Source organism: Cryptomeria japonica, chromosome 8 (assembly GCF_030272615.1).
Source record: "Cryptomeria japonica chromosome 8, Sugi_1.0, whole genome shotgun sequence".
Classification (NCBI taxonomy): domain Eukaryota; kingdom Viridiplantae; phylum Streptophyta; class Pinopsida; order Cupressales; family Cupressaceae; genus Cryptomeria; species Cryptomeria japonica.
The window spans coordinates 515,522,492-515,549,482 of record NC_081412.1 but is presented as its reverse complement, the minus strand read 5'-3'; the positions used below and the strand labels follow the sequence as shown (position 1 = coordinate 515,549,482).

The 26,991-nt window shown below is 35.1% G+C and overlaps 1 protein-coding gene across 3 annotated transcripts in view; it reads right to left on the bottom strand.

Annotated features, from left to right (window-relative positions):
* Window positions 1-26,991, bottom strand: part of LOC131041851 (zinc finger CCCH domain-containing protein 16) — a 179,309-nt gene that overhangs the window by 26,823 nt on the left and 125,495 nt on the right. For all 3 annotated transcript variants that reach the window (XR_009105077.2, XR_009105078.2, XM_057975075.2), the window contains exons 6-7: window positions 14,023-14,225; window positions 930-1,129 (exon numbers count right to left, since the gene is read on the bottom strand). Coding sequence is in view for 1 of the 3 variants with exons in the window: in XM_057975075.2 (XP_057831058.1) it covers window positions 930-1,129; window positions 14,023-14,225 (403 nt within the window). In the remaining 2 variants the exon portion in view is untranslated. The remainder of the gene's footprint in view (window positions 1-929; window positions 1,130-14,022; window positions 14,226-26,991) is intronic.

The window sequence follows — 26,991 nt, the reverse complement described above, 5'->3', positions numbered from 1 at the left end:
GGGGAGCGCATGCATCCTTGTGTAACACTAAAATTATTCCTACCACAATCAAATAGTCTCTAGGTCCTAAAAATCGTCTATTTAGAAATCCATGTGCATTCCATTCTGGAGAACTTCTCAACAACAAAACTTGAGCTTGGAAATCTTAATAAGCTTGATCTGGATTTGAACTTAATTTCCTATATTTAAAAGCATGACTTTTAAGTATGTTAAAATTCATTGGCATCATCATCATTTGCTAGTATTTCTCATGGCATCATTTGTCAATATTCCTTTGTTGGATTATTTTTATCTCCACTTCACCCACATAACCTTGCCCATTTAAACTGAGTTGCATCAAATTAAGTAAAATTTTAAATGGTGTACATGGAACATATCCATCCAATAGTTAAACCATCCTACTCTTTCACATTGTATTAGAAGTTAGAACCAATTTTTCATGGTAATGGCATGTTCACTTTTGCACATTAAAAAGCACAACACACTTTCATTACACCTAATTGCTATCACTCGCCCTTTCCTGAAGGTCCAATCAGCTTTGAACAACCTTTGTTGACTAGAACTCTTTTCAATTTTACATTTTATAATTTATACACATCAGAAAATGAGATTGCAGAAGAAAATTGCAGGCAGTCAAAATATCAAATGTACAAAACATAAATAAAAACATACACAATGCAGACATTTACATATTTTATATTATCCACATTTCACCCTTACTACAAATGATAATCTGCTGAAAGCTGAATGGACGTCACCTCTTCAAAATCTAAATAGGAGATACTGCAATCAATCTACTAGGAAACGTGATTGGATACCTCAATATTAATGGTGAATGGTTAAGCAGAGAACAGACAGCACTTAACAAACTCAATGTAAATCAAACTGACTATCAAACTTAACAATAATTAAATATGAATAAAAAGAACCTGGAGCTCCAAATGGTGAACTGTTGGCACCAAACCCAATTGCTGAAGAGTTGGGATTTTGTTGTCCAGTAAAATTGGTTGGAAAAACTGAAGCCTTGCCGAAAGGGTTTTGATTGGGAGTTTGAGCTTGATTTCCAAATGCATGCAATGTATTTCCAAGAACAGAGCCAAATGTGTTTGGAGGAGTCCCAAATCCAGCACTGTGACAATTTAGAACACAAATCATTGGTAAAAAGTTAAAACATAATAGGAATAGCTCCAATTCATTGTCCCTCTCTATTTCCATAAAATAATCAATATGTATTATATGTCTATCTATGTTTTGGTTCTAAATTAATTAAGAGTAGAAAAAAGACATGCACAAAAGAGCAAAATGACGCTTTTGTTCTAAACTTAAGCCTGTATAAAAAACAGAAAGCTTATGCAAGACCATGTTCTATCTGATGTTGGTCTGTCTCCTCTTTCGTGTTCTATTTGTCATGTCCCTGAAACTGTCAAACATCTTTTCTTTGAATGTCAGTTAGCTGAATCGATCTGATCCATGTTTCTTGGTTGCCCCTTCCAATGGAATTCTAAACCTGGTCTTTCTTGGGCTGAGATTCTTGCAGGCTATGTGGACTGTTTTGATGAGAACCTTAACAATTTTTGGTATGTTTTGTCATGTGAAATAATGTGGTTTTTGTGGAAAAAGAGAAATGAAGAGGTTTTCCAGGATAAGAGAAGATGTCTTGCTGAGTTTAAGTGTAAACTCACCACTCTAACAATTATGATGCAGGTTTCAGCAGTGCTGGAGATTCCTAAAAGCCGTTTCATGCTCTTGGTCCAAGAGGGTGTTATGCTCTTGTATAAGAGCAATATCAGATCAGCCCATTTTTTCCATAAATATAAAGATATGCTAGATAACAAAGAATTGGAACTGCTGAATATTGTCATGAAGAATAAAGTAATTACAAAAGAAGACGTGAAGCAAATTAACCAGACTCTGAGAGAAACTGCTCCTGCTTGGGACCATGTTGCTGACTCAGATAGTGTGCCTCCGTTGGGGGTATCTGAACAAGACAGGGCTGAGTACAGCAATAATATTGTGGGTTCATGGGATGACTAGATTGTGAATCTGAATCTTGTTTTGTAGACTCAGCAAAACTTCGATTACATCTTTTTGATATACAATGTATCTATGTAATGTTAATAGTTTGGGTGGTTAATATCTTTCAGACATTCGACAGAGGTTATTTTGGTTTGGGGCAGTGATGTTCTATCATTTGAAGTTCTGAAACTTGATAGATAAATTGTAATTTTGATATACTATCTTTAATATAAAAAAAAGACTATGGAAGGATGTTAAATCAACCTCTTTGTAAATAAAGAGTTGAAATTAGACTATGGATGGGATCATTGGTAACTTTGGGTGGTATTACTGGGTTTAAATGGTGAACATCCTTACAGGTAAAGGCATAAAAAATTACTGCTTCTTTCCTATTTTCATTCAATGCTTGCTGGTTTTAGATAGGAGACCTAAATGTGGCATTCATGAATGGATGTCAGTGTAGAAATCTGGGGATGTACCATCTAAGGAGTGATAAAATGGGATTTGTTTTTAAGGAAAATAATCTTTAGGGGTGGACATGGTGATGGGGAATGAAAGGAGAGGAAAATAATTATGAGCATAGGGAGACATGTATAACAGGAAGTGACAGGGAACAATCAAATTTTTAATATCTATAATGTTAAGAATATACAGATGGTAAGCTAGAGATGAGGGATGGGTGGTTCCCAGTTTATCATGTAAAAATGTCCCAAAGGAATCCTTGGGGGAAGTTCATACAGGAGCTTAAAAGAACTTGTATAGGAGGATTTCATAGAGGTAATAATTAGACCGACGAAAGCTAGAAAACAAAGTGTTGCGTAAATATGGGTAGGTAAATAGTAAATACACATTTAGAGAGTGGGTGTAATTTTATTTTTTCTGCTCATGAACATTGACAAAGAGGCCCTCTTTGACCAAGGGTCTTAGAGATTTGGTAAATGTTTGTGGGGAAGTGTAAAATCCCACACTCAACTTTTTCTCAATTTTTTCCCAACATTCTACTGTTCATTGGTGCATGACTGTAGTGTTGAGACATGGACCAGCTAGGACTCGAACCTAGGACCTTCCATACGCTGCTGGAATGCTCTACCACTGAGCTACTGGCCCCTCTTGGACCAGTCCATCGTCTGTCCGGGTGTGGCTTATTTCCAACACCAACACCCCCCCTTAAGCCACACCTCTTGTGTGCTTGGGGCTCCTAGCCTGGACCTCTGATACCATGTTGAGACATGGACCAGCTAGGACTCGAACCTAGGACCTTCCATACGCTGCTGGAGTGCTCTACTACTGAGCTACTGGCCCCTCTTGGACCAGTCCATCTTCGGTCCGGGTGTGGCTTATTTCCAACACCAACATGTGGTTTAGGCATACTCTGATTTGTATGATCTTTGGTGTGGTAATTTCAATATATGAATTTGTCTTGATGGAAAGCACAATATGTAACTAAATAAACCAACAACATTCACTGAAATACCAAGTGTATGAGAAGCATATATAAAATAGCATAACTGAAATCATTCAAAGTCTGGCCTTTTATTGACAGTAATAACAATGCACAGATCTGAGATACATTATGCTGGTTTGAATACTCAATATTAGCAATGACAGGGAAATGTTTGGCAGAAATATACATCAGCAAAAATGGCTCAGAATCGATATAGTTCATAATGCCCCTCCACATCCAAATAATGGTTGCATTGCTATCCACTCAGGGACAGTTCATGTATTCCAAGAATGATGACGCATACCCAAAACTCAGTCATTATGCTCCAAAATCTGTCACACCTCCCTTTCTAAGGTCCACATCACACTCCTTCCTTGCCGTCATGTCCCCTCCTTGATCGTTATATATATATATAGCCTAAATAAAGTAATTATTATTAATATGATAATTATCAAACAAAAGATTATTTGAAATTATTAAATATTATTTTTTAATTAATGAATTTATTAATATTTATTATTGATATGATGAACCTTATAGTGTATTTTTATCTTATAATATTACATCAATGTGTGACCAAGGTGGTGGAGAATATTACTAAGTGATTTATTAAATATCAATGAATATGTAAAAAGAAACGTGATATAAATAATCACGATCTGGCAGAGAGAAATATGCAAACAGGACTTGACTCAGAGCAGCGCTTACCAATGAACAAATATCAAGCAATGGTCAAAACAAAAGGAATAATGACCCATATTAAGGAAATTACGCAAGACTGGGCACAACGATCTCAATCTTAATATGCAGACAGCCAATGGCAGAGTGATCAATCCTATTATGAAACTGTAGACTCCATTCATGTTGATACATGTATGCTGTTGACAATGCTAGGCATGTTCGAGTACCTTGAAAGCATATATCAATATACCAAGGCAACGGTCGACTTCATAGAACCAAAGAATATATAATGCATCGAAGGATATACAAGGTGAGCAAGATATTAATAGAACAACCCAGCTATGAGCAGCGATCAGATGAGAAATGTATTCATTAATTATATGATTTAATAAACTTACGTCTATTGAGAACAAAGATAAAACAATTCCAAGTTACTTATTATCAAGATGGTCAATTGGGTCAACTACATGAGAGACGGTTACATTATAATGATCGATCTGTTTAAGAATTATCAAATGATCAGCAGGATCATTAAGAAAATGAGATTATGATTTGTGAAGTAACCAATCAAAGTATAACTAAAAGGTGCGATTACTAAAAAGTCAACTTATTTTGATAAGATGTGACTTATCTTTGGAAAACTCTTCAATGAAGAGGCATGTCTTTATAATGAAATATAGGTATATATAAAGATTGTGAAACATAATTGATAGGGGGGAAGAAGGAATATATAAAAAGTAGATCTATCATGAGAGTAATATGTGTGATTAATGCTGGAAATAGAACAGCATATACATAAAAAAATATACAAAAATCTGAAAATATAAGAAGAGTTTTGAGGTAGGATATACGGAGATATATAAAGACCATAGATTGGATCAGATCAGAACTGTTATTAAGTTACAGGCAGTAGCATCTTTGTTCTTGGTGGTATGTGTGGGATGTGCTTAATACTTAATATTTGTTATGGAGGATTTAATAGTAATATTTATGGATAATACTAATACAGTCTATGCTTCATAAGGCACTCATACTTAACTCCACATACAGTGGCAGACCAGATCTGACGCATGTCAGATCCGTCAACTACTACAGCTATTACATAGAATAATGATTAGTGTTTTAGTAAAGTGCGGTGATGGCATATAATTTTATTTATTTATTTTATATATATATATATACACACACACACAAACAAGGGTTGATCAGTTAAATAATACTTGAAAAAGAGCTATTCTGCAGTAAAACATATAGTGTAATACTATCTGAGAATATATATATATATATATATATATAGTAATTTGAATGAATAAGTAAATGTGAGATTATAAATCTGATTGAATTATCAATTCAATATCAGGAAGAAGATTATGTTAACACTGATTGAATTCAGGTTAAGATGGTTTTTGTCTCCTAATCAATATAGTTTAAGTCATAAGTATGTTGAGATGGAGTAATTAAGGTTAAAATAGGTCTAAACCTAGTAGGGGACATCACACTTGCACAGGCCACACCAACATTCAGCAGTCCACAACAGTTCCACGAACAGCATGATGGAATAAAGATCTCAGCACCATGACTTGGAGATATTCCACGCCAAAATATACAAAGTGCCCAATTTGACCTTGCCAAAAATAAGAATAACATCTTCACTCAGCAATCTTTATCTGCCATATTAATCACCCAACAATGAGCTTCCTCTGTCCATGGCATCTCCTTTCCTAAGTGCCCTTTTATCATCTTCAACAATTAGCACATGAACACTAATTTTGGTGTCCAAGCTCCAGCAAACTTATAAATCATTAACAACACAAAAGTTTGTCTTCTATGAAGACTTCACAAATTTCCTATGTTCCACAGCGTGTCGGGGATGGGGACGGGTGGACGGCAGGGGATGCATTTCCGGGACGTCCCCTAGAGGGGCATTTTTATGGGATGGCAGGGGACGGCGATATGCAAATTTTTAAATATATGTATATGATTTTTTCAAAATATATTAAATAATACATATATAGAGAGAGAGGGGGGGGAGAGAGAAATATGTCAATGACTGCTAACAACAATATCACCATGTAAATAAATCATGACAGTAGTAGTATAACAACATACTAAATTTCAATAAAGCATTATAACAGCAGTCTCAAACATCATAAAACCATGGTCTATCAATATCCAAGAGTCTCAAACATGTATCCAAAAGTATCAAACATCAAAATACAACAGTCTATGAAACTAAGCCTCATTTGGGCTATCAATACACAAAGACTCAGAACCATATGAGTCACTATCACCCTCTAGCAGAAGTGGATCATCCAATGATAGCTCAACCAGTCGTAGTTGTTGGCTTAGTGTTTTGTTTGGTTTTAACTCTTTATGTCATTTTAGGATTCCTTTGTGGTTTAGAAGTCCTTGTGGCCCCCCCATAGAGTAGTACAAGCAAAGAAAATTAAAAAAAACTTAATTTATTTTGTTTTTGTGAGCCTAGAATCATTCCCAACCACAGGGGACGACTAGCCATGTTGGAGATGGGGGGATGCCAAGGGAGCATCCCCTAGCCATCCCGAGGATGGCAAAACGTCACCAAATGGCTAGGGATGTTTCTTGGCATTCCCCTTACCATCCCAGGGATGGTGAAACGTCCCCAAGTGGCTAGGGACATTTCCTAGAACTTCCTGGGATTTTGGTCTAGCAGGGATGGGAAGGGGACGTCCCTTGGCATCCCCCCATCCCTGAAATGGCTAGGGAATGGGGACGTCGGGTTTCGAGGTAGGGACGTGTCCCCGTGTAAGCTAGCAAATTTCCAATAATCATTCTTCATAAAAATCTATGAGAAATATGATTGACCTCTCCAACAACTAGCTAGGGTAGACAGTCCTACTACTAAATCCAATATCCCTTAGAATTTTTGTCCTAGGATTTGGCTCCTTAAGAATCTCTCAAAATCCATTTAGACAAAATAATCCAAGCATGTGTAAATGAGCCTCAAAACATTCTTTTATAATAACCTTACGAAACTTCTTGAAAGACTTTTCAAATTCCTGCACTTTTTAATATTTCATTAAGTTCAAATAATAAAGTGACATTAATACTCCGCTTTTAATATTTCACTTATGTCACCTTATAACACTCTACTAAATTAATTAACATTAACCTAGAAATGCACTTTATCGGATAATATTAAATAAGTAATCTAAACTATTCCCTTAGTGTTAACTTTATCCTATGGGAATACGATAGGCTAAATGGTCTCTTGGGCTACTCCTTGAATGGGGACATTAGACGAAGGGGCCTCGAGGACCCAAGTTGTCTTGGGAAAGATATATAACTAGAGTTCAAAGTTGAGTCCCTCCAATCTTCGAGTACTTGGTGCTATAATCAAGGGCTCTAGTGACTCCATGTGATCTGGAGTAGGCATCTATGAAATTTTTTATGATGAAATCAATACACTCAAAGATTTAGGGATAATCCTATGCTTCAAGTCATGAATGACTTCCCTTCAATCTCAAAGTACTTGGTGCTATAATCAAGGACTCTAGTGACTCCATGTAATATGGAGTAGGCATCTATGAATTTTTTTATGATGAAACAAATCCACTCAAAGGATTTAGGAATAACACTATGCTTCATGTCATGTATGACTTCACCTATACTTACAGCTACAACTCTTGGGTTTCCCATGCGTGATCCATCAAAATTGAAATTCATAAAAGGGGACGTTTGGAGAGAATTTAATGCGCAAAAATATAGATTATAATAGGTGGGGATAGCACATGCTACTATTTCGGTACACTTTTATCAAGCGTACATGTCACTATTCATGGGGACTTAAATGCAAGAAAATTTATGACCCAAAAGTAACTCCCCGCTGTCCACTATTTTCCCGCTACCCCTATATGGGGACAGGTAGGAAATGTCCCCCACCTGGCCCCAACCAATTTCTTTTCAAGCATTGGAGACCTATAATGGGACAGGCTTAGGGGATGTTTTCAAAGCACCCTTGGGTTTCCAATCATTTTTGGAAATGCCTAGTTGTCCCCACTGACTTTGAAACACTTTATGCAGCTGCTTCATCTTGTTGGAGTGGATACTTGAGGTTGAATTGGAAAGAGATGGATATACGGGGAGGACAATGAAAAAATTGGTCATTGTTGGTTAATTTTAGGAACAAGTCAAATATATCATATCATATGTTGCCCTGCAGTGAAAGTGATTCAGCAGACATAAAGTCTCGTAACCTTGAAGAGATTTATGAGACCTTTGATGAAATCCCTGGGGTGATTAGAGAAATAGAACATATTAGGGACCTAGCGATAGCATTATACAGTGATCATTTTCATTTTGTTCAATGTAGCTTGTAGAAGATGAACTATCCTACACATAGCAGCATCTGCAGTGAACCCCAAGTGGTATATTCCAAGGCACCAGTGTTTCTCCTATTGATGATGAAGAAGTGAAGATGGGTTCTTGAAGGTCTTAAACAAACATACACTCATGAGGATGCATTTAGATTGAGAGAAAATTGGATCAAGTTTGCCTATGTTATTGCCTTCTCACAATTAGCTAGCAAGGATAAACATGTGTTTGCCTAAATGGACCCTACTAGATGGTGACAACTACATGCAAGGCCCACTCCAGCCCTATGCCTACTTGCCACACCTAACATAGGTAGCTAGTTCCTTTGCTACTAAGATGAATTCAGCCACTTATAGCTTCAGAAACTATCAAGAGGGACAGGATTACTTATCATAAAGCAAAGAAGCTAATTGTTGTACATAGTGCCTTGTGTCTCCTAGATAGCAAGACAATGAGATACAGAGAGATTCCTAGAGAGTGGTAGGGTGTTGAGCTTGAGGACCCTTCACAAATTAATGAAAGCAGTGAACAAGTGGGATTAGTTGGTCTTCCAATGGACTAATACTCATATTTATCTCAATTGGAACAACCAGCCAGTAGCCAATGCTTCAGATAAGGATTTTGGTGAATGATGGTGATTGAGTGTTGCCATTTTACTATTTTGCAATTTTGGAGTTGTATTGAATCAAAATTTTCTGTACTAAATAGTAAACACTGAGTACTTTAATATTTCACTGTGGTTGATTTTTCATTTTAACATTTGAAATGCTTTCTGATATCAAATTTCATCTGAATGGTCAATTGTTTCACATTTCAATTCTTAAGTTTTGTTTTAAAATGTTTCAATGTTCATCCTCTCAGTTTCTTAGCTCAATCAACTATACAATATTGATGTTTTTCTATATATTTCTCATCCCTGCTTCCAAACTCTTGGAAAAAAAATTCTGTACAAGAAATAAATCCAACCATCCTTTTCTCAAAACTCCATGTAGCATAGACATGACCTAAGGTTGTGCCTCTTGTAAGTTTATCCAAATAAACAGATTGTCCTTGCAAATGGGGATGAGGGCAACATCAATGAAGAGGCTGTTACATAAGTTTATCCACAAGCTCCATCAAATCAAGATAAGATTGAGGGAGAGGAGCATCCAAATAAACAGATTGTCCTTGAAGATGACAGTCCATGTGAACATTGTGCTAGAATGGTGGCTGGGGCAAGTCTTGTTGAGTGCAATGAGTAAGCAAGGTGGTGTCATACAAATTGAGCAAGTGGGCAATATGGGAATAGGTGATTGATATATTCTTTAAATTTTGGCTCATTGAGACATCTTGAGAGACCAAGACTTCACGTCTAAGAATCTTTTTTGTGTTTTATAAATCATTCAGAAGCCTTTATTTTGGGACAAGATTTTAATTGCTATATCTTGAGACAGCCAAATCCATGGTCTCTATGTCAAGTAAGAAGCAATTTATAACTGCCTTAGTTCTGAATTTTCCAAATATTTCACCACCCCAATGCATTTTTGAGCGAATCAGAGTCTTCGATAATTATGTTCAATTTGTCTATTATGCTAGTGACAACAAAGAAGGCTCAAAGGCAACAAGATTCGTTTGGAATCATGCGTATAAGTTGATAGGCCAGTATGTCATCCTTTACTTGATTAAAGCTTTCCAAATGATATCTTGGTGCAGAAAACCATTATAACTGTCCAAAGAGAAAGTAAACAAGCCATCCTCAAGCAGCAATTCTAAATTGGATTTGAGGTGAAAAATACCTCACTCAATGTGCCTCCATAGCATTGATCTTGTGCATATGCCCAGCAGCCCAAGCAAATAAATCCATCAAGTGGTTTACAAGTAATAAAGTACTTAACATGAAAAATTCAACCCCATGGCAATGATGATCCACAAAGTCCCCAAGCTAAACCAATGCCATTTAATTATTTGAGGTTCTTGAGACTCAAAATATTTTGAGGTCTAAATAATGATACCTGCATCGCAAGATGTGCGGAAACTTGAACCTTTTCTCAACTGCTCATAAATTCATAATACAAAATTTTGTAGGATGAGATTAAATCATCTTCCACTTGTTAAGTAATGGGAAGTAGGGTCATGAGATAAATAGTGGTATTGGATGAATTAAATAAGGCCAGATATAATAAGCCATCAATGTGTCCATAATTAGCTTTGATTTTACCCTGCTAATGAAAGATATTGGCATTGACACTGAAATAGGTCAAATGTGGAAAGGAAAGCAACGATAGCATGTGGGAACAGTTGATTCTTTGAATCCCAACAGCACTAAATGCCTTTGTTTCTTGGTAGATTAAGTATTTTTTTTAAATCAAAAACTTTTCTGTCTAAATTTTTGTCTAAAGGCCTCATGAAAAGTCACAAAGATCATGCACATCTTTCATTAATTTTTAATTCACTTGCAAATACTGTGGAAAGAAACAATGGATCACTACAAATCAGAAGTTTAGTAATAAGGTTCATTATGAACTGCTGGAAGCCCAAAATTTGATGAGATGCTTTTACAGATGCAAGCATCAGGTTCAAAGCTTTGAAAAGGTAAGAGGACAATGGGTCGACTTATTGGAGCACTCATGTGGGGGAGAAGAGAGGACGTGCCATTCCATTTGATGCCACTGAAAGAGTGGAGATTGCAGAATGATTGTGTATCCCCATAGTAATATTGACTGCAAAATCAAATGCCTCTACTATAATAAAAAGAAGGGTTCAATTAAAACAAACAAATCCCTTCAACAAATCAAGTTAACCCCATTTTACCATGCAAGGGATGGTTGATTTCAGCATTACAATGATGTCTATTGTAACATTGTTTTTTAGTGCTTACCCTTTTATGTGTTTCAGTTTTGCTGGAGTATTCTTCCCTTCTTCGATTATTATCCCTTCAGGCCTGAGTGCAGATTCCTTCCCCGTGTTCTTTCTTCAAATGATTGGGGCTATTTATTCCCCTCCCTCCGTGGTGGAAGGCCACCAATCAGTGGTCATGACTTTTTTAGTGGCAGCGACCCCTTTGAAAGGTCGCTGCCTTTCCTTTCTTTGATGTTGCTTAGCCGTGCCAATCATCATTGATATTTTGTTTTGAGGATCCTACCATTAACTTAACTAATCTTTCTTCGATCTGATTGTCCTTCCTTAAAGCAGCAATATCCTTAATTTGCAATCATTATTGGTTTCTCATAATTAAATGTGAATATCAATAATTAATTCAAGACTCCTCCTATTAGTCTTTCATTAAGTATGACACCAAAAACAAGGATTTTACTGCCTGTAACTTAATAACAGTTCTGGTCTGATCTGATCTGATCGATGGTGATGTCACCGGATGGTTTTGATTCCTTTATATCTCTCAATGTGAGGGAGAGGTCACACCTCTTCATCATGTATGCCCTTTGGCAAGAGACACACCCTTTCACCATTAGCACCCTTTGAAAGAGTTCAACTCTTCATTATTTCTGCCCTTTTAAAGGGACACAACCTTTCACAAGCAGATCTGCACTTCTGATTTTCAATTTATCCCCCCTTTCAAATGAGTTTTCATCTCCCTTTTATACCTCATATTTGGGAGAGTCACAACTTATCATTTCATGCCTTTTGACCATACATTAATTTAATTAAATTTTAATTATATTCTTTAATATTTTTATTTTAATTTTACTTTTATTCTTGTGAATTTTAATTTTATTATTATTATTATTTGCATTAAATTCTAAATCAGAAGTGGGGACATTACATTTTCAGACCTTTGCTAATGCATTTTACATCTTTCACACAAGGTACTTGTTATATTTTCCAGTTTAGTGCTTCTTAATGCTATTTGGAGTTGATTTGAACTTGTTATATGCCACTGTTATTACTAGTTTTTATATGAGTAGCTAACCCACATCACTTTTGATGATAAATATGCTCATGGACTAATGTTGAGTGCTTTTGATGGTCATACTGCAAAAGTCATTTTTTTCTTGCACTTTGGATTGTAACACTGGATGGAAATACCGTCAGTAAATATGTTTTGGTTTATTTGCTGATACTTACCCCACTGAACGAGTGGTTTGTAATCACCCACCACTGAAAAAGTGGAAGGTGCATTGTTATTTACTTTCAGTTTAATAAGCTGTCCCACTGAAAAGTGTATGTACCCCTAAGACTTCCCACAAAAGTGGATGTGGATTTGTAATTCCCGCTGAACAAGCAAACGTTTACTTTTTTGTATTCAATGCATCCCACTGAATAAGTGGTTTGGCCGGCTAGCCATCTGATGCCTTTCTTTCAGCAGTTTGATTTGAGTACTTTGTGATCCTAGTCTCATGGATTCTTTCTTTCTGATAGGTCTTAGGGTTGATCCACCCCTTCTTTTTCGTTTGTCAGAATGCATTTCATATTATCTTTTGCCTTCTGATGTAATTTAGTTTGTAGCTTCTTTGGTACCTCTTTTTTGATCCCTCTTTCTATTGTCTCTAGTTGTATTTCTGAATTCTCAGTCCTATTGACCTATTTTAGTCATCTGTGGACATTAATATAATTTCTTTCTTTCTTTCCATGCTATTGGTTTGATCCTTAACCTCAGCTTCTAATGCTGACATAACATAAGGTTCCAATTCAATTCAGATAAGAGCAGCCGTACAAATGATTAGTTTTAATATCTTATATGATTCACATCCTTTCTGTGACAAGACAACAATAATTAAAAAAGAAATCATTAATAAGGTATTATTAATGATATCTTTTTTCCAATTAATGTTGTTTTACTGTTATGTTCTCTACTTTGGTTTTGGGGATTTTAATTTTTGTTATTCATCTTGTAGGCTTACATTATTATTGCATCTTCTTCACTTCTTTTCTGATTTTCTTATTTTATTTTTGTTATCATTTTTCTTATTCTTTTTCCTCTTTATGGTGTTGATGTAGCCTTTTATCTCTTTTGCTTCCTCTCTTTTGTTGGTCAGGTATCTTCTTAGGTTTTATTTTTATTTCTAATTTTTATGTTTTTATTATTCCCTTTACCTTGAATTTTGTGCACACTTCACACTGCTACCCCTCTCTTGTCTTTTTATTCAGTCTTTGTCTGCAATCCATCATTTTCTCGTTCATCTGTTCTCTTTCATCCTGATGATGGTTCACGGAGCGTGACCCAAAACATTGATGCAAAAATTCTTACAGTTGAATCCAGAAATATATTACAATCAACAGCATGGACTGTGGAAATCTGATAAATTTGAATGATTAGTTCATTAAGTATTTGATGCATTTTAGCATGGCAATGTCAAGGCTTTATCTTTATCCGCATATCTCATGCATACTACTAAATATGCAAACATAGAAAAGGAAATTTGATAGCTAGAAAGCTAAAACTTCAAACATTGCAGACCAATTTAGATGAAACTATAAAATTTACTGTTTCCTGGCAATAGTTATTTCTAATGCAGATCAGAAATAGATAAATCTATCACATAACTACTTAAATCAGAGAATTTATCAAATAAAATTCCATATCATCTTGCCTGGTCTGATATGTTCCACCAGTTGTACTCCCAAACAGGCCAACACTTGGAACTGATGCAATTGTGTTATTTTGAAAAGAGAATGGAGCTGAAGAGGAATTAAATCCACTGGAACTGGAATTTGAAGGAGGTCTGTATGGAGTACGGAGAAGATTATTGAATTCTTCCTTTTTCGAATTAACTAGGCTACTCTCCCTTTGAATCTATTGAGTTCCATACACAAAACCAATAGGTATTACAAACTTGTTATTTTTTTCATAAAAAGGCCTTTTAAAAAAAAAAAAAAATCTTATTACAAATTGAAACCTTCAGACGAATCTTTCAAGACAATATGTGTTAAGGGAAAAAACAAAATACAAGGCAAGAAATATGAATGGTTTAGAGTCTAGACAACTTATTTTACTAAGACAATTTACATTATGCACAAAGAATCTCAATCTTCTAAAACAAAATACTTGTCAACCTCACAAACTCTTTGTATCATCAAAGTAAAATGAAAGCAATCAAACAAATATTTTAAAAGGTAAAAGATGAACAAAAAAACCTTAAATGTTGAATATTGCACAAAAGGAACTAAAAAGCACCATCTTACACTATATTTCATACTATAGAATGAATGATGCAAAATGCCTTCATATTACTTGAGGGAAATAGTCTCATCCATCCCTAGAATTTATAAAAGAAAGTATCAAAGAATAACAAATGATGGCTTTTTTTGGAGCATTTTTTCTTTTTTCTAACAAGTAGATAACCAATTGAATAATTTGAGAGAAATAGTCTCATCCATCCCCAGAATTTATTCATAATTTCCCAATCACAAAAGAAAGTATCAAAAAATAATAAATGGTTGCATTCTTTTAAGCATTTTTGCTTTTTCTAACAAGTAGATAACAAATTGAATCCATTACTGAGTAAAACTGGAAACATTCAACCATCATATTCCTTGAGGGAAATAGTCTCATCCATCCCAAAAATTTATTTATAATTTCCCAACCACAAAAGAAAGTATCAAAGAATAACAAATCATGGCTTCCTTTTAAGCATTTTTGCTTTTTCCTAACAAGAAGTAGATAACCAATTGAATAATTTAAGAGAAATAGTCTCATCCATCCCTAGAATTTATTCATAATTTTCTAACAACAAAAGAAACTATCAAAGAATAACAAATGCTGGCTTTCTTTATAGCATTTTTTCTTTTTTATAACAAGTAGATAGCCAATTGAATCCATGACTGAGTAAAACTGGAAACATTCAACCTTCATTTGTTAAACCACAATAGATTTACATTATAGGACTCATCATTTAATTTCTTGTCTTGGAAATTCATGGGGATTAACATAATTTCATTCATTCTTTCTACTATAATCTACACTTGGAATATTGCATTATATATTTCCAACAATCCATAATATCTCCAAAAACAATTGATTATTGAGTATCAAGAGTAGTGTTACACAACTAACCAAAAACTCACCAAATCCAACAACTCTCATGTTTAGTGGAGGTGAATGTGTCCTAGAGACTCGAGACCTAGGTACCTGGCAAGTCTAAACAAACTTGTCAAGTCGACTAGACTCACCAAACCTGGAAAGTCCCACAACCAAAACCCAACTATCCCAAAAAGTCAAAAAAACATAAAAAAGGGTAAAATTTATTTGTTGTGTATGACCTCTGAGAGTATAAAAGCACACAAATTTCATTTCCAACAACAAGGGAGAGGCAAAAAGAGGATTAGAGCTAAAATCACATGGCATTGAAGCAAAAATCAGCAAACAAATTGAGCAGCAAATATTGTTCAAAGACCACTTAGACAAGTTTGTAGAAGCCCTCAATGCATCTAAAATAGGCCATATATATTTGAAAGAGCCCCCCGATGATTTGGTGCAACTCACCATTAACTTGAAGAAAATTTAAATAGGTATTTTGCTATTTTGACAGGTTTGTAGAAGCCCTCAATGCATCTAAAATAGGCTACATACATTTGAAAGAGCCCCCCAATGATTTGGTGCAACTCACCATCAACTTGAAGCAAATTTAAAGAGGTATTTTGCTATGTTGAATCTTTTTCTTTTTATTTTTCTTTTAAAGTTTCACTTGTCTTGTACATTTTTTTTTCATTATAGCTTCATGAAACAAACCCTTGTTATTTTTCCTCTTTTTATGAACAAACCCTATCTTTTTTTCTTCAACTGCAAACCCTAACTATTTGTACATTTTTCTATTTTTTTACCTTAAATTATAAATGTTAATTTATTTTCTATTTACTTGTTATTACAATGTGCTTCATATTTATAAAATGTTCCAATGTTGGCCTACAATGTCCCCTTTTTCCGAGTGATCATCCAACGTAATCCATTACTTTTATTCCCATAGGCTAAGGTGGGAGATCATAAGGGAATAAATTAAATTAATTATTTTAAAGTTGCCCCTGAAATGATGATTGAATAATTACAAAGGAGACAGAAGTTCTTAATTAAGTAATTACAGAGGATCTTTCCATAACAGAAACGATCGAGAACTAAAGACATAAACGGAAATTACTAAAACTGACTGACATAAAGAATAGAAAGTTACTAAGTATACGACTTAAATGACCACTATAAGCTAAATATTACAATATTACTTTAATAGCCCCAATACAGTAAACCTTAAGGATAACTTTATTTTAATAAATAAAGATTATAAAGTCACTATATTGAATAAAGTGTTTCTTCTAGAAGATTCAAAAGAGGTTAAATTATATTCTTCTAGAGAATTCTGAGTGGCCTTTAAGAGGAGATGAAGGCAAGTCATTTTCTCATCCTTGACTTGTTATTTCACTGAGAGATTTTCTTGTGAGCTGCAACTACAGTTTCAACGAGCCCTAGGATGAAAACCCTTGGGTTGATTCTAGGTTGATTTGACGAAAACCCATTTCAACAAATTTGTGTGCATTCACTTCAAAATTCACCTTGTGCTTCATTGATCAATATGTAGAGTTCGAAATTTGTGAAGTCCTTTTTTAAAGACAAATTTCAGAGGTAATATTAATTTTAGAGATTTTGGATTGGACACCATAATTGATACAAAAAATATTTTATTAAAGAGCTGGGCAATTTTAGCAGTTAAAGAATTGACCATTCAAAGCTGGTCGATTTACTCCCAAGCAATAGATGGGAAATGGATATGGCAATGGAACGTTCCAAGTGAGAGCGTGAAACTCATTAGCATCGACTTTCTTATAAAAGCAGTGATTAGAAATATGTGTGCGTAGCATGAGCATTGGAGCATGTAGCATTTGCATTTTCAGGGATTGGGCTATCTATTCTTGGACACCATAGATAGACAATTACCATCAGCTGGTTGAGTTTGGGCGATTGACTGAGTCTGGTTTGGCTGCTAATATTAAATCAGACTAGGCATAGAAGACTAAGCTAAAAGTTATTCATATATTTGGGTAGTTTTCATGCTTTCCCTAGTCAAAGCCTTCATCATGTGATTAAAGGCAAATCGAAGGGGTTGAGATTGAAAAATCTGAGGTGTTGGATCTGCAATACTGGCTGCTCTCTCTATCTGATGATTTATGTGTGATAAAAGGATCAAATGGGCTTTGAACTGGGCGATTGAATGCTCTTTATGGTGTGAGCTGATCAAATCTTAGTATGGAAACTTGAACACCTCCATTTCACTTGGCGTAGGAACTCCAATGCTGCAATAATCTCCACACAGGTCTATAACCATTGGCTGATTTGATTTTAAGGGAGGTGTTGGCACTATAGGTGGGCACCCATCCAAAGATAAGACATTGTATTGCTGATAAAAAGGTCAAAAACTAGTTAGCTATTTTTGTAATTTGTGGTAAAAAAAATTATCGGTGCAACTCTATAATTCTGAAATATTGTAATGTCCCCACTTTGTAATACAATTTAATGATAAATGATAATAATAAAACGCAAAATTAAAATATAAAAGAATATAATTAAATTTTAATTAAGTTAATGAATGGTCAAAGGCATGAAATGAAAAGTTGTGACTCCCTCAAACATGAGACATAAAAGAGAGAAGAGAACCTCATTTGAGGGGGATAATTTGGGAATCAGAGGTCCAGATCTAATTTAAATAAAAGTGCAGATCTGATTGTGAAAGGTTGTGTCCCTTTCAAAGGGGCAGAAATAATTACGAGTTGCCCTCTTTCAAAGGGTGTTCATGGTGAAAGGGTGTGCCTCTTGCCAAAGGGCATACATGATGAAGAGGTGTGACCACTCCCTCACATTGAAAGATATAAAGGAACGGAATCCAAGCATCCAGTGAGATCACCATTGATCAGGTTGGATCAGAACTGTTATTAAGTTACAGGCAGTAAAATCTTTGTTTTTGGTTGGAGATGTGCTTAATATGTATGCTCAATATATGAAGCCTGATAATGTTCTTATGCAGAGTAGTAATATTAATATAAACTGCAATATGTATAACATTCATACTTAATTTCATATATATCCATAAACATGAATCAGTTGGAGAGAAATCGACTGCACTCAGAATTAGATCAACGTCACAGGTGGATCAGACTTAAAGAAATAGACCTTCAGAAAGCCACACCAAAACTGACTGATTGCTTATAACAGCATCTGGGTATGATTACCAGTGAATTAATTATGCAGATAGAAAACATATACAAATAGATTAATATGCAGATATATACAGAAGTTCGATCTACACTCTGATCTGAATGAAAAAAGAATTAAAAGGGAGAATACTTTAGCAGAAAAGAAAACAATAAAGGGACTGGCAAACTGTTTTCCCTTTAAGAAGATAAAGGCACCCTCTCTCTAACCCTCCCTTATCAATTGAGAAAATTAATCTAGGGCAAGATTTAGGGCGATCCCAAAAGGGGACATTACAAATATATAATAACAGACATCTATTTGCAAATATAGCTATTACCATTTAAGATGAATCCTTGCAATTTATTTCATAGATAAATGTCATGCATCATATTAATCATATGAAACCAAATGCAATTTAAATGTACACCATTTTGCAACAAAACCTTATATTTATGAGAAGTTTGCAAAGAGTTTGACAAAAAGAAACTTGAGAGAAAGATATATCATGTTGCACAGATTCCATTACTCCTAGGAATTTCAGATTGCTATGCATCCTTTTGTAGGGTCAGGTATCCTTCAGGTTAGGAAGGATTCTGACGAAGCATAAAGCTTCGTCATTGGGTGGAAAAGCGCTTTGACAATGTTCTCGCCCATGATGTGCTCGAGAGAGATAGTTTGTTAGGAGTTCTTTTCAGGATTGTCATCAGCTATATACTTTGTGTACTCACTCTATGCGACCTTATGGTCTCATGCAAAAAAAATAGTTTCCTTATGTTTCCTACATGCAAGTGGGAAGAAAAAATATAATCTAAGAAAGGAAAATCGACTAGCATGAAATGAAAATAGAGAGAAAAGTATATGGTGTCGGCTACATGGAAAACTAGGTTGCCAATATGAATAAGATCAAAGACAAACTTTTGTATAAAGATCACTAAAATAAAAACAGTGCAGATTTAATTAAAAATTCTTAATCAAATGGAACAAATGTAATGTTAACCGTGAAATTTGAAGAGGTTCTTGGATGCTTTTGGAGTCGTAGAAAATAGTAAAAGAAGGCACCTACAGCTTACAGATTCTAAATAACATAATCTTAACCCAACCTCCAACGGGGATGTAAGTTTGAGGCTTCAGAACTTAGGAATATCATAGATCTGAACAAAAAAATCAAAACTTTTAAGCCAAATTAAAATCTAAGCTTGGCGACCTATATGTCTACGGCACAAAACTAATCAAAAGATAGTACGATATTAGCACAGCCACTAATGCCAAGAAAATATGCATGCAAAGTATTAAATTTCATCAAAATATGCTAATAATGTTAGTTAACAGTTCAAGTAGAATCCAATCATACATGAAATGTAAGTCGATTCTCTCTATGATTTCCTCCTTGTATCTTCAACCCATTTCCAGAAACGATGTCCTTTCTATTCTCCTTCCTCCCGTTCTTCCCATATGAGTTTCTTCCTTTTCATGATGGCCCTCTCTTCATTTAAAAGTATTTCTTCTAAGTTGCTCCCCTCTTGCATTTTTTTAAAAAAAGAGGTCTCAAATTGTATACCCAATTCATATCATGTTCTCAACTTTCGGCTCAAGTCATGTCTGCAACAAGCAATTAAACCTGCATTCCATCGCTGCACTGCATGCAAGTGCATCATCTACCCATCTTCCGATATTATAGAGGTGAATTGAATTCATTCCTACTCCAATGCAATGCATTCAATGCTCATTGCCACAGTCCACACACATTATACTCCTTCCCAACTTAGAATGCATGAAAAATGACTTCCTCATCCCTCGTAATGATTGTGGTAATCTTTCACTTTGATTTTGAAACTGAATTTTAACTCCACTATAAACATCACCTAAAAATAGCTCCCAATACTAATTTAAACCGAAAGCAATTAAAAGAAGATTCTTCTAATTTGAATTTTCAAAAGAAAGCATTTAAGTAACTCGTAAGAATAACTTATATTGAAAATCAATAAATTCATTTTAAAATTTTAATGCCAAATATATATATATATGTATGTCATTGAGGGTCATGACACACAACAGCAATTGATTACAGCCATTAAGCAAATGTCACAAAATATGAATACCCTCAAAGTAAATTAGAATACTATAGGTGATGGTAGCAATGCAGGTAATCATATTCCAAAGAGAACTAGTACACTTTTCTAGCCTACATTCATACCAAGGGAAGAGGCAGTATCGTCTCAACCTGAAGAGCAGCTATTGGTTGATGAGGCAATAGCAGCATATGATGAATATCATGCACTTCTAGCGGAGATCAAAAATAAGTTATCATTGAACCAATATATGAACCAGCACAAGGATAAGAAAAAGGCAAAACAGGAACAAAAACCACATTGTCAGCATAAGGAGTATCAACATGCCTCGAGCAAAGTATCTCTTCTAAATTTTGATGGTAGTGGAAGAAGCACAGCACATGCTTGGATACATAAGCTCAATAATTTTTTATACTCAAACCCATGCCATAAGAGGAGGCAATTAATTTTGCAACCTTGCATTTGGACGGAGCAGCATATGATTGGTGGCATCATGGTTTGCTGACACAAATCCATGCTTGGATGTAGAGGTGTATTTTCGTGAGTTGGCATTATTTAGACAGAATGGTGATGTTGATAGCTCCTTTAATGAGTTCCAAAAGGTTATTGTTATGGTTTATGATATGTCAAAAAAGAGAGTAGTAATGCTGTTCAAAGAAGGTTTGAATGCAAATTTGTGGAGTTTGGTGAAGGCTTTCAAGCCTAGTACACTATAGGATGCTATCCAGATGGCGTTTGGTTGTGAGACTACAACCCCTACACACAAGTGCCAAAAAAGAGTTTCAAGACTAATAAACCATTTAGGAGAACCTTCAATCAACCTAAGCATATGCCAATTAAGATGGACTTTGAGATGAGAAATGAGTTGCACAAGAAGTTATGTCTCTCTTGCAAGGAACCATGTGCACCCGATCACAAGTGCCATGGGAAAGGCAAAGCACATTATATAGAGGTCACTTCCTACATTGATGAAGAGGTAGTCATCACTAATGTAGAAATGAACGTGAGGAGCAACTCTTAGAGCATGATAATATTGCTACAAGAGATGGTGCATGGTACTATTGCTACCTTACCAAAATTCCGTAAGCATCACCCTTTCAAAGTGAGAGGAGTCTAGAAGGGACAGTGACTCACATGCTTAGTTGACAGCGAGGCAACTCATAATTTCATTGGTGAGAGTCTAGTGGTGAAGAGAGGATTGCAGGTTGAGGATTTTCCAAGATTTAATGTCATCATGGCTAATGGATTCAAAATGAGTTGTATAAGAATATTTCACAGTTCAACATTCAATTGGGTGACTATAGACAACACTAATGACTTCTATGTTAAGGGGTGACTATACAGTTCAATATTTCTAGAGCAAAATGACTTGAATGAGCGACAGCAAAAGTGGGTGAGTAAGATTCAAGCATATGATTTTAATATTGATTATGTTATGGGGAAGAAGAATGTTGTAGCAGATGCACTATCTAGAAGACTCACACTTCGCTCTGTCAGAGATTTCAGCTAATTGGAAGGCTCACCTTTTTGTTGGGTATTCCAAGAATATATTTGCATGCATGTTCATGGACAGCAAGGTTCAAGATGACAGGTATAAGGTGATCGATGATGTAATATACTACAAGGACAGGATATATTTGGTACCCGAATCCAAGATGAAGGATCAGATTTTGAGGGTTTTCATGATACTCCTCTAGCAAGACATCTAAGACAATGTCATGTCCCCATTCGAGACCTCAAAAAATAAGATTCAATATACGATTAAATAAGTTTTAATTAAAGAATTAAACTTATTATTAAAGAATAGGCAACAATTATAATTCAATAAGACTAAACCTTCCATCGAAGGAAGACTCAACGAACCATATTCGAGCAATAGTCAACATCCAATCTGAATGGATACAGCAGCAATCCACTAACAACAATGGTCATTAGAATCAGTGTTACAAGACTCCTCTAGCAAGACATCTAAGATCATGTCATGTCCCCATTCGTGACCTCAAAAAAATAAGATTCAATATACAATTAAATAAGTTTTAATTAAAGAATTAAACTTGTTATTAAAGAATAGGCAACAATTGTAAATCAATAAGACTAAACCTTCCATCGAAGGAAGACTCAAGGAACCATATTCGAGCAATAGTGAACATCCAATCTGAATGGATACAACAGCAATCCACTAACAACAATGGTCATTAGAATCAGTGTTACAAGACTCTGTGAGTCTTGCGGTTCGCCCTTGCCGAGTCCCATGGCCTCTGGACTCGGACTCGGCCGAGTCTGGCCGAGTTATGGCAGACTCACCAAGTCCCGTGGGTCAGACTCTGCTGCGAAGGCAGAAAATAATAAGTTCAAAAAAAATGACATTATTTTAAACGAAAAAAAAGGTTAATATGTTTTGTTCCTCGAGGATGATGTGGATGAGGATATGAATGTCACTGAGCCTGAGCCTAAGCCTCAGACACAGGCAAAGATCATGGCTACAGAACATTCCAGGACCTATCTTAGGCGCACACGTAGGACAGTTGCGGGGTCGACTGATATTGGCTCTTTTGAGCCTTAGACTTCCAGGCTTTAGCTTTAATGTTGAACTTGATATATGTTTTGAACTTTTGATGACATGGATTTCACATTCCAACAATTTTGTAGACATTTGACACTATCTATATTTCTAATGTGTTATTTAGTTTAGCTTATTTCCTTCAGCGCAAGCCTAAAATTTGCATTTATACTTATGTGATCAATGTAAACTTGTGTATGTGCTTCTATTTGATGAGATTATTGTGTCTTTAATGTTCATTAATAAAAAAATGCATGAAAGAAGTTTAAAATCGTTAAAAATCTTTGAATTTCTTGGGTTTTTCAATTTGTCGAGTCTCGATCGAGTCTGGGCGCCGAGTCCGAGTCCAAGTCAAAAATCAGCTTGTCGAGTCCGAGGCGAGTCCGAGGCTTGTAACTATGATTAGAATCGACATGATCAAATGAATGATCAGAAAATTGAACCCATAAACATCAAGTAATCTTCAACTGCCAATACACAAGAGGAACGATCATATCTATAAGCCAAGCATCAAGTCGTTAAGTTATACGACTTGGAATAATTAATGATGAGCATCGACATTAATCATGCGGGACTAATCAATGTCCCTTAACTAATCTTCATCGGTTAAATAATGTGAAAGAATGTGATTGATATTTAGGAAGGGCTATGAACATGAAAGGATATGTCTATTCCAGATGAAGAGATGCCATCGTTCCGTATTATGAGATATTTAATATTTAATAAAGAACCAAAGGAAGAAAAGAAAGGAGGAAAAAAAAGTACACATAAAATGCACATTGATATCAATATAAACTCAGTGAAGGGCAATGATAACGTTGAAGATGTTACTTATCATATCATTACTGTTTTTGAGGAAGCTTCACTTTGATTTAAAGGTAGCAATTAGCAAAATCTAATGGATGATGATTATCATGAGAAGATACAATACAAAATCAGTAATCAAAGGAATAGCAATGATATCGATAAAGCACTAATCAGATATAGCGACTGGAATAGCAATCAAGATTATTGCTATAGGGGAGGAATTAACTAGAATGAATAATGATAATGACATGTTGTTAAGAGATCATGACAGTCATCTTAATCTGTTCTGAAGAAACAAATTGCCAAGGACATAAAACAAGTTGCAAATATGACAGTTGATTTAAGTGCAATCCATATTGAACATGCTGGCCGACTCACTATATGCCATTTGATTTAAAATAGATAAGGATCGGTTTACATGGAGATAGAAGGTAGAGGTATTAATATAGTTTTCATGTTCACGTAAACTAGGGGGAATGTCGTCTTGCATTTAAATAATACAAGCAATTATAATAGCATGTGGAGGAGCAATAATGCTACCAATACTAAAGGACAGTGTGTGTGGAGAAGCCACAGTAAAGAAATAACCAACATATGCTAGCGGATATAATATGACTTACTAAGAAGTGTATTTTGTTAAGGCACAGACATAACCAGTGAAGAGGTGCGATTTGGTTGTTAAACCAAAAGGAATGTTTTATTTGATGTGATTTGTTTAGGGGAGTTGACTTCTTAAAGAAGCGACTTAATCCAAGGGCTGAGATTTGCAAATAGAAGCCATATTCATTTGGAAGGACATCACCATTCAAAGAGATGTATCTCTCGATTAGGTAGATGTAAATATAAAATAGAATGAGAATTGTGAGGAAAAAGAAGAAGGGAGTTATACAAAGATTATGGCATGATGTATAAGGAAGACATATCAAGTACATACATGAATTGAAGAAAAGCAAGAAAAATATATGAAAGGATTGTTAAGGATATAGCTTCATTCGGATTGAAGCACGTAATAGATAACGACATTGAATGAAGGGTCATGTCGCCGTAGTGTCATGACTCTACATGGCATAAGCCACGTAGAAGTCATGCCCCTACGTGGACATGAATCTTCATCCTTTTATTTATAGGCATCGACACTTGCTGTGAACCGAAACCAATAACTGTGGCAGTTTCACGAACCAGCAAGCTGTCGATATTATCATAGAAGATTAGTAGTTAGAGTTATATATGTATATACACATCGGAGGTAAAACATATTCATTGCAGTGATCTTATTAAAGTCTATCCTCACTACATATTACTAGACTATTGTATTCTCTATCTCTAATCTAAATTCCTTAACAAGGATAAGTAGGGAAAATTGGAGAAAGACACTTGAAGACTTTTATTTCTTATTTTCAGACCTGGATCTCTCTATTAGAGCATAAGTTTATGATATAGAAGGACCACTCTCAAGTATATAAATCGAGAAAGCTATCAAGGTAAGTTCTACCTTCTGAACTACTTGTAAGAATTTAAGTTAAATATTATAATTAAATGTCTCCAGCTTTGACAAAATTATATTTATAAATGTATTCTAAATTCTAATTCTCACTTTAAGTTTGAATTCTTGTCTCAGGATTGAATTATAGTAAACCCCAAATAGGGGACATTACAGATTATTCAAGACCTACAGGCAAATTAGGGAGAGATTCTCATGAAAGGGTCTCAAGGATGATGTCTTGAGATATGATAGAGAGTGTATGACTTGTCAACAAAACAAGTCTAAGCATACTTTTCCCGCATATTTACTTCATCCATTACCTATTCCTAAGAAAAAATGGGAGTATATCTATGAAATTAATCAATGGTCTTCCGAAAGTCCAAAGCAAAGATTGCATATATCTAGTTGTTGACAAATTGATTAGGTATGCACATTTCTTTGCTATTTCATCTGATAATAAGGCACCTTAGGCTTGAGATTTGTTCTTTAAAGAGGTGTTTAGACTTCATCGTCTTCCAAAGAACATTTGTAGCAATCAGGATAGAAAATTTCTCAATGTGTTTTAGCAAGAGCTATTCAGATTCGTTAGTACAAAGTTGTCCCTGAGCACTAGCTACCACCCATAGACAAATGGACAGACGGAGATTGTAAACAAATGGGTGGAAGGGTATCTACATAATTCTATTGCAAGACAACAAAAGGCTTGGATCAACTGGTTATATTTAGGAGAGCATTGTTATAATACTACCTTTCATGATAGGCATGTCGCCCATTCATATCCTTGTATAAAGTGAAAAATAAATAAATATATTATAAAGTCACTTTACTGAATAAAGTGTTTCTTCTAGAAGATTCAGAAGAGGTTAAATATTATTCTTCTAGGGAATTATGTTGGGGCTTTATAAGGAGGTGAAGGCAAGAAATTTTCTCATCCTTGTTATTTCATTGAGAGATTTTCTTTTGAGCTGCAGCTATAGGTTCAAGAAGCACTAGGAAAAAAACCCTTGGGTTTCTTCTAGGTTGATTGGACGAAAACCCATATCAACCAATTTAGGTGGATTCACTTCAAAATTCACATTGTGCTTCATTGATCGGTTTGTGAAGTTTGAAATTTGTCAAGTCTTTTTCTCAAGACAAATTTCAAAGGTATTATTAATTTCTGGATTGGATACCATAATTGATAAAAATATTTTATTGAAGAGTTGGGTGATTTATTACTAAAAGAATTGACCATTCAAAGCTGGTCGATTTACTCCCAAGCAATACGTGGGAAATGCATATGGCACCAGAACCTTCCAAGTGATAGAGTGAAACTCATGGCATTGACTTTATTATAAAATCAACGATTAGAACTATTTGTGCCTAGTGTGAGCACTGGAGCTTCTAACATTTCCAATTTCAGCAATTGGGCTATCCGTTCTTCAATGCCCTAGCTAGACAATTATCTTCAACTGGTTGATTTTG